We start from the raw sequence: 14,221 nt of genomic DNA, 5'->3' as shown, positions 1-14,221 counted from the left end.
TAATTTGCCTCTTATTCTGAATTGACTCGTTATTAACACTAACAGGAGATTTGAGGTATTGTGTCTCTTGCTGAAAGTAGGTAGATTATGGGTGCTGTGTCAGGGACCCTGGCTAGTTGGGTAAATCGGTTTGCTTTATTTATGAATAAATTCACATTTTGTTCAGATTGTATTATAATGAAACTTTGCATGAATCAAATAAATTTGATTAATGTGTAATGAAAGCAGGACAGGCCAAGAAAATCACCTGTTATTTACGCTCCTGCTTAACTGGATTATATTGTTTCCTCTGACAGTCAGCAGCGGGGCAGTTCAGTTACGTCACGTCAATTACATGTCAAAAAGGTTTTTAATATAATATAATATAATAAAGATAAGTAATTGAGAATAATATTAACAACAGATGAAATCTACAGAATAATATTAAAAACAGGTAAATTCTTGATAATTTTATTAAACACATGTATTCTACATAATAGCCTACTTTGGTTTTATACACTTATAGTGGTTCTTCATCCTGGTCTGTAGTATTTCTGCACACAGTGGATGAAGTGAGTGTGTCAGACAATAAAGACAGACAAGCACGACCTTGCAGGTTATAATGAATATTATTAAGTGCGTGAGTTCCACATTTTATTCTGGAGATTACTAAACACATGTACTCTAGAGATCATTTTTAATTGCTGGTGTATTCTAGTGTTGGCCATAATAACATCAAGCACATGATTTAGCTGCATGCGTTGAGAACATTGCTTCTCAAGTTGTTTACAACAGACTGAGCTCAGATCTATGGAAGCCCGTTTCCGCCACTGAATAAAAAATAAAAGAGGTAATTGCGACTTTTTATCTCACAATTCTGACTTTTTTTCTCAGAATTGCGTGATATAAAGTCAGAATTACGAGCTAAAAAGTCAGAATTGAGAGATATAAACTCGCAATTCTGAGAACATATCAGTCCCCCAATTACCTTCTTTTTTTAATTCAGTGGCGGAAATGGGCTTCCATACATTTGTGACAAAACAATTGCATAAAAAATTCAATGGAGTTTGAATGGCACTCGGTGGCTAGTTTTGTTATAATGCCTAAACAAAATTGCATAGGAACCACAATTTTTTTATATCAACTTCAAATTTGGAACACAACTTATTTAGATATGTTCATGGCCCTAAATGAGAAAAAGTAAAAAAATTTCTGAAAGAAAAAGAAAAGTTAAATAGTATTTCATATACATTGAAAATTTCATATACATTGAAATGATAGCTCACTTTTACCATCTGAGTCTGAGAAAGTCTTTTTCAGTACAGAAAATGAGGAAAAGCTGATTTTTTTCGCTTTCCAGGGTAGTAAAACACCAACATAACAATATACCCAAGAAATATATTTAATTTGGGACTGTACAGTTGACCCGCGAACATCAAAATCGTTACAAATTTATGTGTGTGCTCTTCAAAACACATCAGCGTATCCACACTTGGCATGCATGTTCATGGCCCTAAATGAGAAAAAGTCACAAAATTTCAAGAATAAAATCACAGGTTAGCTGGTATTTCCAACAGCTCAAAAATCAAAATGGGTCTTGACCCAGAACATAATACAAGTTAAATTTTTTTGAGCAATTTGTACTTGCAGAGGATTTTTTTTAAAAATTCGGTTTATTATTAATAACATAATAACTTATTAAGCATTGCTTGTGCATCACCTCTAGAGGCATTGTTTTTCATCGTTCAGTCCAATGGCTAAAGGAAAAACAAACAGTGCTTTTTGCAAGTTTTTGGAGGCCTCCATGAATCATATGCTCTCCATTCTTTATGGCCAGCTCAATTTTTGCTTGCAAGAAATCTATGTTAATTTATGTATTTTTCTTTAGTGTGGTTTATTGTGGGAAGCTGTGGAGCATTTAGCTTTATTCTGATTCAGATTTTTTTACTTATTGACTTTGCCCACTCGTGGAATGAATCCTGGGTTGATAAAATGGAAAAAGAAAACAGAAAGAGGTGGTATATAGGTAGGTAAATATGTTACGTGTGTAAACCTATTTGTTATAATTAGTGCTGTCGAACGATTAGTCGAGATTAATCACATCCAAAATAAAAGTTTTTACTTACATAATATATCTTTACAATATATATCTACATAATAAATATGCACACACACATATACTATGTCAACAAAAACTTTTATTTTGGATGCGATTAATCGCGATGAATCATTTGACAGCACTAGTTATAATATGTATGTTGAGTAATTTAATGCTCCTTCCTTCTAGCCTTGCTGTCTGTAACAGGAGTGAACTATATTCTGTCCTTCACGGCTGCAGTTCTCTGCTATAACATCTACGCTCAGCCAGAAGGATGCGTGCTTAACAAGTTCTTCATCTGTTTCATGTTATTATGTGTCATTACTTCTGCTCTGTCTGTACTGCCCAGAATTCAGGTATTTATAGTTGGATTTTCTTTTTACAAAGCCAAGGGAACAAGTGTTTTCTCTGAGACATTTGCGAGTCTGTATCGGCCATACAGTATATACATAATTAAGCCACACAGTTTTCATTTGTAACTACATGTTTAGTGTTCAATTATGGTCCTTTTGTGATTTATGGTCCAGTGAAACGAGACCGTGTATAATTCTAGGAATACCAGCCCAGATCTGGTGTTCTTCAGTCATCCATTATGACTTTGTACACCATGTACATCACCTGGTCAGCCATGACCAAAGAGCCAGGTTAGCAGCTTCACAAAGGTTTTTATTCATTTAAGCTGTCTTCTTTCTTAGCTAAATTAGACCATGTGATGATATTCAGAATGTTTGACCTTGCGGCTTCCAATAAGCTTGGAAAAACTTGTTTCAGAAATTCTTAAGTTTGCTTTCACATTGATACATTTGCTTAATTTCAAGATCTGTTGTTTTGTTTGTGTCCATCCCTCATCTCCAGACCACACATGCAACCCGAGTCTGATCAGCATCTTCCAGCAGATCACGTCCGCCACAGTCGTGCCACTGGAGATAGAGAACCAGACGGCCGTCATCATTGTAGACATAGAGGAAACTGTGCCATCTGCCCCGTATTTGCAGTGGTGGGACGCTCAAAGCATCGTCGGATTGGCCATTTTTGTTCTCTGCATTTTGTATTCAAGGTAGTGTTTTTACTGTGATATATGCAGTCGTTGTCTGTCACTCTTGCAATTTTTTCAAATAATTGCAATTCCTGGCGTCTCTTTACATCATTATGACTCTCACCAACTGGTACAGGTGTGTGCGTTTCCCACTGATCACTGAAGTACGATGAAGAATTTTGTAACATTTTGAATAGAAAAGTAGTGTATATATAATTATATGCGAAATGATAACATTGATTTTTATTGTCAAAGCAGTCCTGATGCAGACTACAATGGCATGACGAGCATGTGGACGGCAGTGTGGGTGAAAATCTCATCCAGCTGGGTCTGCCTCACATTATACACCTGGAGTCTGGTTGCTCCTATGATTCTCACCAGCAGACTTCACCTAGATGCATTTCTGCAGAACACCTTTTAAAATAAACGTTCACTGCTATGAAAATCTTTTTTAAAACCCTTTAATGTCCTACAGCCTTGATGCTATTATTAAAATACTGTTTGGTTTTTGTTCCTATTTATTGGAGTTTTAATGTTTTTATGGATTTTATTTTTGGACCATTTTGCCTAATAATCTCAGCATGTGTTAGGATGTTCTCTGTGCCATCGGTTGGAATGACAATGTATTTTATATTTCTTCCATGTCTGCTTACTGCTTTGGATAAAAAAATCTTATTATGGTGTGTTTGTACTTTTGATTTATGCTGAAACGGTGTTTTATCTCTGTTGGTCAGGCAAAATGTTCCGATCTTTCTGTTTTTTTGTATCTTTACTGTGTTTGGTTTTGTTTAAAAAATAGCTATATTTTCATCATAAAATCAAGGAGTACAGTGACAATAAAAAAACGATTTCTAATACAACAATAGGCAGTAAATGCAACATCACGGATGCAAATATATTTTGGTTAATTATCAAGTATGTTGTATTTTTGCACAACCAGGAACATTCTTGTATTATATGCACAATGAATGAATTAACATTTATATTTGGAGATCAATTAAACTGAAAATAAGTGATCATGAACACTATTATAATTGCATGTTTTACCATCACAGCAGCTCTACCGTCATGTTTCAACCTGCTGTACAGACTACGACTCGTGCTGGTATGATGTTCCCTGATTTTCAAGCAGAAGGATGCAATGCAATGTCTTTGAATAATATTAATCCTCAATTCTGACTTGTGAGTTTATGCTGATGATGAGGCTGCATGACAAGAACTCGACTGAACCTGGTTTCTGCAAAGGGTTTTTTCTCCATCTCCAACTTTTTTCACTATTCTTTATACAATCTGTGTGTTATAAAGCACTACTGTATATAAATAATGCGAATTTGACTTGACCATCAGTCATGATTGTCCAGAATCTGTATATTACTTCTTTAAATGCACATTACAAAAGCGAAACTCGAATGCAGTTTTTTTTATTGGTTTCATTCGCAGGTCTTGGAAGCACACTGAACATGATGATTTACATGTTTAACATCATGTAGGGCTCCAAAAATTCAACTGCCATTTTTTGGCAATTAGCATTGCACTATATTAATTATATTGAACTTTAGATAAAACAGTACAGTATGAAAAAAAGTTACTCTTTGACCAACATTCATTAAAAATTGATCAGCTGTTGGATTTCCAAGTGTGAATCAGTCTTCAGTCGAGGGTCTGCATTTGTCTTATGCACTCACACTGAATTGGAGAATCTGAGATTGAACCATTCATTACGTTATGTTCAGTGCGTCAAAAACCCTACACATTCATGTACTACAAAGATGACTACATTTCCAACATCAAACTACAGCTCTAAGCTTGTAGCAAATCCTGTGTGAAACCATTTCAATGCCAGAATACACGCTGTAATGCACTTTATCCGACCATAGACCTCTTCCGTCCTCTCAATCGAACTTCATCCAGTTTCTTGATGACCGCCGAGGACTTTTTGGATGAAGCAGTGTAACTTTTCAGAAGTCTCTCAAACAAAGTCTCCGTTTTGGGATGAGTGCTGAGAAAAGCTTTCTCCAACACGTACAGGTCAACGCCTTTATCTTCTGGTAGAGCAGAAATATAACTCAACCCAAAGTCAATCAGAACCAGCTTCATGTTCTGGTCTTCAGCTCCACTGACCAGAAGCATGTTGGAGGTGGTGAGATCACCATGGATGACATCTTCATCATGCATCTGAGCCAGGATTTCACCAATCTTGTCTGCTAGAGTCTGGAGGTGCTGTGGGTTTTGTTCTGATGCTTGAGCCGATGCTATGTGGTCTCTTACTGACACTGAGTGAATAATATCCTCCAAGAAAATGCAGTGGGTGGTGTAGTCAACAAAATAAACAACGGGTGCATTGATACCTGGGACAAAGGAAACAAAGTCGTCGATCATATAGAGTAGATGCTAATTACATTTAAATTTGTTCATTTATTTAACATTTATGTTTGCACTCATATGCAGTGTGATGGGGAAAAAAGGTCATTTGTCACCCCGCAGGACCCTTTAAAATCAACTAGGAGGAAAATAGGTGCTTAAAAATATTCATAATAGTTATTTTCCCTATTGAAGCCTTAAAAGTCAGCAAAAAAGTCTGTCACCATCTTCTCACCCTGAGGTTGTTTCAAACCTGTTCTTTTTCTGATGAACACAAAAGATATTTTGAAGAATGTCGGTAACCAAAAAGTTGAATAGAAATTGATTTCCACAGTATCTTTCCACAGATTTCCAAAGTTGCATTGATTGTCTATACTCACATTTATCGTGTGTGCACGGTTAAACCTATTCTTGTTATTGTGAATATGTGAGCATGCTGTCGATGAAACGAGAAGGATATATAGCAGCAGCACTCGGTTGCAGTGTCTGGCCCGCCATAGCAGTGTGCAGGCAGGATCTGCTGTTGTTGTGCACTGACCTGCTCTCCTGCATCGCAGTATGGATCGCACCTCCTGTGTGGTTCTGCGGCGCGTCAGTTTCTCGTCGACTTCAGGGTGGCGATATAATTTAGGAAATCTCTCTTTAATAATCACGGACCAACCCAAAAACGTACCTCGATATATACGGGCTTCAGCGCCCTGTTTAATCTGCTGTGCATCCATTAAATACGACGGGACCCCCGCTTTTACTGAGTCTGAGTGGGCCATGTTTCAAACCTGACCCTCCCTGAGTGTGACATACGGCCATGTGCTGCTCTCTGCTTCCGGGGAAAAATTAATAATGCTACTTACGCGTCTTCTGTTATTAGATACACAAGCGCATACCGCCTGTTTCCCCACATTTTAGTATCGTTAGTATATTCATTGTCCAACAACCTTTAAAAAGATAGTTGACAAACACTATTTTATCACCCAAACTCCCATTAGATATAGTGCATTTCTCTTCTCTGTCTCCCAAATGCTAGTATTACAACGTCTTCTGTTATTAGATACACAAGCGCATACCGCCTGTTTCCCCACATTTTAGTATCGTTAGTATATTCATTGTCCAACAACCTTTAAAAAGATAGTTGACATAAACACTATTTTATCACCCAAACTCCCATTAGATATAGTGCATTTCTCTTCTCTGTCTCCCAAATGCTAGTATTACACTATGATGGCACAAATGTTTGAGCAATTTAGAATTTTTGCAGGGTAGTGTCCTAATCTAATAGGCTATTTGAATATTTCAATTATGAAATATTTTCATATGTGCCCGAAGGAGATGTGCTACTTAAATTTTTAACACATTTATTGGATGGTAGTACACGTTGTAATTTTATATATATGACCTTTTTAATCTGCTCTGGATCCTGAGCAGGTCAGAACACCAAGAAAAAGTCCTGGTTCACCGTATACTCTTATTAAAAATGAAGGTTCAAAAGGGGGGTTTTGTAGCAATGCAATAGCTGAACCATTTGGGTTCCACAAAGAACCTTTCTGTTAGCAGTTCTTAAAAGAACCATTTTTAGTGTGAATAATATTTCAATAATCTGAAGAACCAGATTATTACTTTTGTGCAGTGAAGGTTCCATGGATGTTAAAGGTTCTTCACGGTTCCACATTAAAGTTATCTTCTGTGTTATTTGTGTGCTACTTTCTCTTTTCTAGGTCGCTCTGTCCTGGTGCTCACTATCATTGCGTCCACTCTTGGTGGCCTAGTGTTCGGCTATGAGCTTGGAATAATATCCGGCGCTCTGCCGCAGCTTCAAGCTCAGTTCTATCTGGGTTGTGTCCAGCAGGAAGCCATGGTTAGCGCTCTTCTGATCGGATTATTGTCAGCATCTGTGATTGGTGGCTGGCTGATTGATCGTCATGGCAGGAGGACATCCATTTTACTGAGTAATCTCCTCATCCTGGGAGGCACCATTATCCTAACTACAAGCATCTCTTTTTTTTGGCACTGGTGGTTGGTAGGGCCATCATTGGTTTTGCAATGAGCATTTCTTCCATGAGCTGCTGCATCTTTGTCTTTGAGATGGTTGCTCCCAAACGCAGAGGGTTGATGCTTACCCTGTACAAAGTTGGAATTACATTTGGGATCTTGTTGGCCTATGCACTCAACTATGTTTTATCTGGTGTCCAAGCAGGATGGAGGTACATGTTTTGACTTGCTATTATACCATCTCTCATGCAGTTGGTGTCCATTGGGTTTTTACCTCAGACAACCGGTACCTCTGAAGGCCTCGTAACCGAGGACGATAGCCAGCGATCTGATAGATTAGCAGGGGAAATATCGAATCCGCACCCAACAGAACAAGTTTAATATAGTGTCTTTGACCTTTTCAAAACCAAAGACAACATGTGCAGAAGAACCGCCACTGGTCTTGGGCTGGTGCTCAGTCAACAATTCACAGGTCAGCCTAATGTCCTCTTCTACGCTTCCACCATCCTTTTCTCTGTAGGATTTCAGAGCAACACATCTGCATCGTCAAAGTCATTGCTACTCTGTTGGCAATGGTATGTTCAGATAAGGTTGGTCGAAGATCACTTCTGACTGGGGGATGAACAGTGCTGGCTATAGGATTGATAGTCACCGGTGTCTTGTGCAGACAGTCCGTGATTGATACAACAAAACAGTGCACTTCATTAGAACCACATTCAAATTTGACCTCACCAGCTGAAAATCAAGAAAACGTGGGCATCAACTTAGTCAATCAAAGTACTCCATCTGCTGGACGTGAAACACATGATGCTTATGGAGATTCAAATATTTCTTCACACTCAGAGGACATGTATAAATGGATTATTTGATCTGCATGATGACAGTTGTAAAGTGCCTTCTCAGTCAGCTTTGGACCAAGTACGTTTTCTTGGAGTATTACCATACATTTACTCTACGTTAAAAATGTAGCTGACAGCACCAACCAAAATTGTCTATCAGTTTGACTATACAGTTAAACAGCAATGTCCAAATAGCTGCTTGGTGCGCCTATTGGCACAGAAATTCCTTCATCTACCAGTATTTGATGCTACACAACAGCTAGTACTAATTGCATATTTGGTTCACAGTGACATGGCTTGTGCTAAGTGAGATATTTCCAAAGGAAGTCAGGGGAAGAGCCTATTCATTCATCAACTGCTTCAATGTGGAGGCCAACCTCATAGTTACCTTTTCTTTCTTGAGTATAACAGGTATGCACAACGACCACGGCTACACACAAAGTCAGTCGTCATTATATGAAATGTATTTGCAAATAATTTTCAGCATATTTCAATGACATTTTTCATTCTTCTCAGATGTGATCGGTCTATCTGGAATATTCTTTGTGTATGGAGTTATCGGAATGGCAGCAGTTGTGTTCATCTACATTGTACTACCAGAAACCAAAGGAAAATCTCTTCATAAAATTGACAGAGAACTCTCTCAGACACGGTACGAGAACATGTTCGCTGTTGTGACCAGAAAAGCATGTTTTTCCGTTGGAGTAAAGCAATTTGGTCAGAAGGAACTGGAATAGTAATGGACTCTGACTTGTGCTCAGAGGCGGACAAAGTACTCAAATCCATTACTTGAGTGAAAGTACAGATACCGCTTGTCAAATATTACTCCATTACAAGTAAAAGTTGTAGCTTGATGCAGTTCAGCAATATCTGACAACATCCAGTCAATGCATTACTCAAAATCTGTTCTTTCTTTTGGATTTATTCACAGAGAGGAATTCTGCAATATTTTCCAAAGAAGACATTTCTCCCCAGGGTATCAGAGAGTTCACTTGACAAGCACAACAACCTGACATGAAGCAGAAAGTTATGAAATGCCTCTTCTGACCATCAATACGGATCAATCTGTTCACTGGATAATATTGTTCAATGTTTTAATGATAATGGCTATCTATTTGTGTTTTCTCTTTTGTAGGAGCTATATGATTCACGTGGTTGGTTCACATGCATGTGATATTTACTAGTGATAAATCTTTATGAAATCATGAAATACTTTTGTAATTATAATTTGGAATAAGTATACATACTTGACTCTTATTTTATGGCTTTTGCAGTGTGTGACAAAATCTACAGTGGTGTGAAAAAGTGTTGGCCCCCTTCCTGTTTTTTTTAATTTTTTGCATATTTGTCACACTTAAAAGATTTAGATCATCAAACTAATTTTAATATTACACAAAGATAATGCAAGTAAATACAAAATGCAGTTTTTAAATGATTATTTATTTTATTAAGGGCCAAACCTTACCAGTCCAAACCTGCCTGGACCTACATGAAAAAGTAATTGCCCCCTAAATCTAATAACTGGTTGTGCCACGCTTTGCAGCAACAACTGCAATCAAGTGTTTGCGATAACTGGCAATGAGTCTGTTACAGCGCTGTGGAGGAATTTTGGCCCACTCTTCTTGTCAGAATTGTTTTAATTCAGCCACATTGGAGGGTTTTCGAGCATGAATGGACTGTTTAAGCATCAACACTTTTTCACACCACTGTATGTGTCAGAGCACATTAAAATGTACAATTTAAATGATTAAAACATTGTTTAAACGATATGTGATGAGCTGTGGAATTGCACACAGAACAAATAAACAGAGTTATAGAGAAATGTTAGGAACGTCTAACATTTTTCATGTAGATTTTTTAATAAATGAAATTTCTGAAATTGATATGTACTTCTATGCAGCTCAATGAAAAAAACCCCCAATGCACTCAGAAAAGTAGGGCACAGTGCAAAATAAAACCCCTTTCCTATGAAATACATCATATTTATAAACACTATCATTGCTTTGTATGAATTTTAAAAATATAATATTTAAATCTTACAAATATATTTCTTTATTTGCAACCCATCAGAATTGCTTGTCTAATAAAAACTGTTGGTATATTTCCATAGCCACACTGTTAATTTTGGTTCAGTCAAATGAACGGAATACAAAGACTGGATCAGCAATGATTCTTTATTACTGGATTATGGATATTACAGAAGTTATGGATTGCTGTATTTATAAAAAAAAAAAAAAAAGCCACAGCATTGCCATTTATACGGGACATCCACAGTGAGAGGAGCTAAAGACACTGCTGTGTGTTGAGTCAAGGCGATTGGTGTGACCTGATGTGAGCTACAGTAAACAGCACCAATACACACTCCGAACTATGGCCACAGCTGTATAACGGCAGTATCATTTCACTCTTGAGAGAGGATTTGCTCATTGACTGCTGACAGAAATACTGTGCTACCAAGAAATAGTCCATCAATAGTCCAGCTAAGCTGTTTAATGGCAGGACAATGTATGTAATATCACACAGGACGATTCTCTTTCTGTGAATAAGCTCTCAAACACATCCTGCACACTTCTGCCTGAGGTAAATGCATGAAGGTGAACATCTCATGATGAAGTGCATGCAGTTTCAGATAAACTGAGGGGTTGTGGTGCTGAGGAGCTCTATCTAACAACAGTCCCAGAGATCCTCAGCAGGTTTGATGTGACAGGACTGACAGGTCACTGAGCGGCCCCCGTGGCTGCAGGCACTGGAGTGTTTAGGCTGCTGGGGGCCATGAGAATGGGGGAACCCGTCAGGGGCCCTAGAGCTGTGGAGGCTGGAAGCGCAGCTATTCCTGGTGAAGCAGTCGGGAAAAAGAGGAATCTCAAACACTCTAGTGACACAAGCAATTCCTTGGATGTACACGTGAGCTCTACTCAAACTTGGTCATGCTTATTTGGTGCTCAAGAAACATTTCTTATTATCAGTGTTGAAAACACTTATATTTTTCTGGAAACCATGATGCATTTTATTTCAGGGCTCTTTGAAGAAAATGCTTGATGAATAAAGTTTAAACGCACTATGGAAACTTCTGCCAAGGGATTAAAAAAAGGTTATTAAGACTTTTTAGCTCACAATTCTGACTTCTTTTTTTGCAATTCTGAGTCAGAATCCTGAGATGTAAACCCCGGATTGCATAAGATGTGAACTCGCAATTCTGCGAAAAAAAGTCTGAATTAAGAGATACAAGGCAATTACCTTTTTTTTATTCCATGGAGGAAAAAACATAACCAATGAGCTGTAAACTCGGAACTAAAAAAAAAAAAAAAGCCAGAAGCTGTAAACTTGGTAAAGTCAGAATTCTAAGTTTATGTTTGCAAACTCAGAATTGCGAGAACAAAGTCAGAATTGTGAAATAAAAAGTTACATTTACTTATTTTTTTTTTTTTTTTTTTTTTTTTTTTTTTTTTTTTTTCCTTTTTTTTTTCATCCTGTGGCAGAAACAAGCTTAGTTCCATTAAGAACGCTTTCATCAGGTAACAATTGTAAGTGTTTTGATCACCTTTGAGTCATTTGATCAATTAATGCATATTTTGCCAAATAAAAGTATCAATTTCTTTCAAAAACAAACAAGCAACTACAACAAAAAACCTCTCTGATCCCAAACTTCTGAGCAGTCTGCAGGCAGGTCCACTTATTGGCACAAAATTGTAAAGTACAAATAAATTTGCTTATAATTTTTAATTAGTATAAAATCGTAATTCTGTTGTTCTTGATTCTGTGACCTGTGCTTAAAGGAATTTTCCAGACTTAAAGCATGCCAAGTACTATGGACAAAATCTAACAAAAATGTGGGGGTGTGCTTGAATCATTAATATCATTATAATGACATTTTAAAGCAGGCGAAGAGTCTGATATATGCTCGGTAGCTCACCTGTTATCATAGTGGCAGTGCTCACTGCAGGGTTAGTTGTTGGCACAGTAGTTGATCCTGCGATGCGAGTCTGATCTTTCACGACAGGGACTAAGGCGAGGGGCAAGATTTCATAATTAATTCAAAATACTAGTATTTATTAATGTAAATCTATAAAATCAAATGAAATTCTCTTCATAGTAATTCAATAGACCTGGTGCTAATGTAATATTTCAAATGCAATTACAGAAGTAGGGGTGCTCCATGGCCTCTCTCGCAGTCAGTCTGGTCTGATGGTCGTAACACAACAACTTGTCCAGAAAGTCAAGAGCTTCAGGACTGACCAAGTGTTGGTTTTCACTGTGAACGAACCGCTCCCATCGCTTGCGGGAATGTCTAACATGAAGTAAATGTAAATTGGCTAAAATCATATTACAGAAGATAGTGCTAACAATGTCAGGTTATAAGGAGGGCTCACCTTCCCAGAATGTCATTAAATCGAGGCTCCAGCTCAATGTTGTATTTATCAATGCAATCATAAAGATCTTCTGTTCCAAGAACTTTAGCTATTCTCACCAACTTTGAAGAAATAGGAACATTGTGATCAATTCAGTCAATACAACTCCGACAACTGCATTCATTTGTTACAGTGCTGATGTTACTATATGTGACCCTGGAGCACAAAACCTGTCTTAAGTCGCTGGGGTATATTTGTAGCAATAGCCAAAAATACACTGTATGGGTCAAAATTATTGATTTTTCTTTTATACCAAAAATCATTAGGATATTAAGTAAAGATCATGTTCCATGAAGATATTTTGTAAATTTCCAACTGTAAATATATAACTTAATTTTTGATTAGTAATATGCATTGCTAAGAACTTCATTTGGACAACTTTAAAGGCGATTTTCTCAATATTTAGATTTTTTTGCACCCTCAGATTCCAGATTTTCAAGTTGTATCTCAGCCAAATATTGTCCTATCCTAACAAACCATACATCAATGGAAAGCTGTGTATAAATCTCAATTTCGAAAAATGTACCCTTATGTATGGCTATTAGTAATGTAATATGTATTAAAAAAGACACTGTATAAAAGACTGCATTAATAGTGGCTATTAAGTAAATTTTTAAACTTTAATCCTAAATTTCTTGTAATGTTTAAGAAAAAAAATACATATATAAAAAAATTAGCAAATTCAATACAGTGTTATGTTGCAAACATTGCTGAGGGTTCATTGCCTTTTACGGAGTGTCTATTTACACTAAGTGCAAATAGCCTGCCTTGTTGGCAGAGGCTATTTACACTAACTCCGCCCACCAACGTCTGATTGGAATCGTCAACACTGAAAAAAGATGCTCATTAAATATCAGTTTCAGTGGCGTAGATGGTAAGACTTTTTGATGCGATCGACCCGAGTTTGAACCATGGACTGTATAAAAACATGGACGTGGTGTCCGTGACGTCACCCGTAGGTTTCTGAAGAGCGGTTTTGAAGCTCAAAGTGGGCGGAGCCGGCCGTCGCCATCTTGGCAGCACGTCACCGCGCGTCACTCCCGGATAATCGAAAATGGGCAAAGAGGCGGGTTGCTGATATCACGCCCACCTAGCTCGACGCCAGTGACAGCAGCGGTAATCCACCTGTCACTCAAGTTCCTTAATTATGCAGAACTTTAAGGCTTAATATAATTTAAACGGATGAGTTATACAAAAATTCACCCCCTTCACAATTGTCATGAAGGGCAAAATTAGCTATATAGAACAAAATCATTTTTTGTACCAGGCTATGAGTACTCTATGGGATTGACTCCCTTTTGGAGCCAGCCTCTAGCGGCCAGTCGATGAATTGCAGTTTTAGTCAACCTCCCGCTCTCTCTCGTGAAGCCAACAAGGAAGTGACTTAAACTGTAATTCGTCAACTGGCCGCTAGAGGCTGGCTGCAAAACGGAGTCAATCCCATAGACTCCCCATGTTAAAATGGCCAACTTTACAGCAGAAAAAAACATGTTTACAGCCTGGTTCAAAAAAT

General features: G+C 37.6%; 3 protein-coding genes and 1 pseudogene across 4 annotated transcripts in view; 2 read left to right on the top strand and 2 right to left on the bottom strand.

Moving 5' to 3' along the window:
- Nucleotides 1–1,851: 1,851 nt before the first annotated feature.
- On the top strand, nucleotides 1,852–3,138 carry LOC107572056 (serine incorporator 3-like). The gene is made up of 4 exons (XM_016258454.1): nucleotides 1,852–2,005; nucleotides 2,267–2,433; nucleotides 2,631–2,721; nucleotides 2,933–3,138. Exons 1-4 carry the CDS (start codon nucleotides 1,852–1,854, stop codon nucleotides 3,136–3,138), a joined length of 618 nt encoding a protein of 205 aa, XP_016113940.1.
- A 1,402-nt stretch (nucleotides 3,139–4,540) lies between these two features.
- Nucleotides 4,541–6,280, bottom strand: LOC107572066 (TP53-regulating kinase-like). The gene is made up of 2 exons (XM_016258468.1): nucleotides 6,013–6,280; nucleotides 4,541–5,461 (listed from the first exon to the last, which is right to left on the bottom strand). Exons 1-2 carry the CDS (start codon nucleotides 6,239–6,241, stop codon nucleotides 4,977–4,979), a joined length of 714 nt encoding a protein of 237 aa, XP_016113954.1. The 5' UTR covers nucleotides 6,242–6,280; the 3' UTR covers nucleotides 4,541–4,976.
- Nucleotides 6,281–7,108: 828 nt separating this feature from the next.
- Nucleotides 7,109–9,500, top strand: LOC107572055 (solute carrier family 2, facilitated glucose transporter member 10-like; annotated as a pseudogene).
- A 967-nt stretch (nucleotides 9,501–10,467) lies between these two features.
- The window catches only part of LOC107572060 (casein kinase II subunit alpha-like), an 11,428-nt gene continuing 7,674 nt past the window's right edge, over nucleotides 10,468–14,221 (bottom strand). For both annotated transcript variants that reach the window (XM_016258457.1, XM_016258458.1), the window contains 4 exons: nucleotides 12,670–12,770; nucleotides 12,439–12,587; nucleotides 12,213–12,302; nucleotides 10,468–11,132 (listed from right to left, as the gene is read on the bottom strand). In XM_016258457.1, coding sequence (XP_016113943.1) covers nucleotides 11,017–11,132; nucleotides 12,213–12,302; nucleotides 12,439–12,587; nucleotides 12,670–12,770 — 456 coding nt within the window. In that variant the 3' untranslated portion in view covers nucleotides 10,468–11,016. The remainder of the gene's footprint in view (nucleotides 11,133–12,212; nucleotides 12,303–12,438; nucleotides 12,588–12,669; nucleotides 12,771–14,221) is intronic.

Source organism: Sinocyclocheilus grahami, unplaced genomic scaffold (assembly GCF_001515645.1).
Source record: "Sinocyclocheilus grahami isolate Dianchi unplaced genomic scaffold, SAMN03320097.WGS_v1.1 scaffold1688.1, whole genome shotgun sequence".
Taxonomy (NCBI): Eukaryota; Metazoa; Chordata; class Actinopteri; order Cypriniformes; family Cyprinidae; genus Sinocyclocheilus; species Sinocyclocheilus grahami.
Note: the sequence above shows the minus strand (reverse complement) of the source record. Positions and strands in the feature narration are given on the sequence as shown.

Bases quoted from the DNA above. Each gene is read 5' to 3' on its own strand.
- LOC107572056 (XM_016258454.1), top strand. From the start codon at position 1,852: ATGTATTTTTCTTTAGTGTGGTTTATTGTGGGAAGCTGTGGAGCATTT. The intron at 2,006-2,266 runs GTAGGTAAATAT...CCTTCCTTCTAG, and splicing joins CAGAAAGAGGTGGTATATAG to CCTTGCTGTCTGTAACAGGA. The intron at 2,722-2,932 runs GTTAGCAGCTTC...CCTCATCTCCAG, and splicing joins AGCCATGACCAAAGAGCCAG to ACCACACATGCAACCCGAGT.
- LOC107572066 (XM_016258468.1), bottom strand. From the start codon at position 6,241: ATGGCCCACTCAGACTCAGTAAAAGCGGGGGTCCCGTCGTATTTAATG. The intron at 5,462-6,012 runs GTCAGTGCACAA...CCTTTGTCCCAG, and splicing joins ACTGCGATGCAGGAGAGCAG to GTATCAATGCACCCGTTGTT.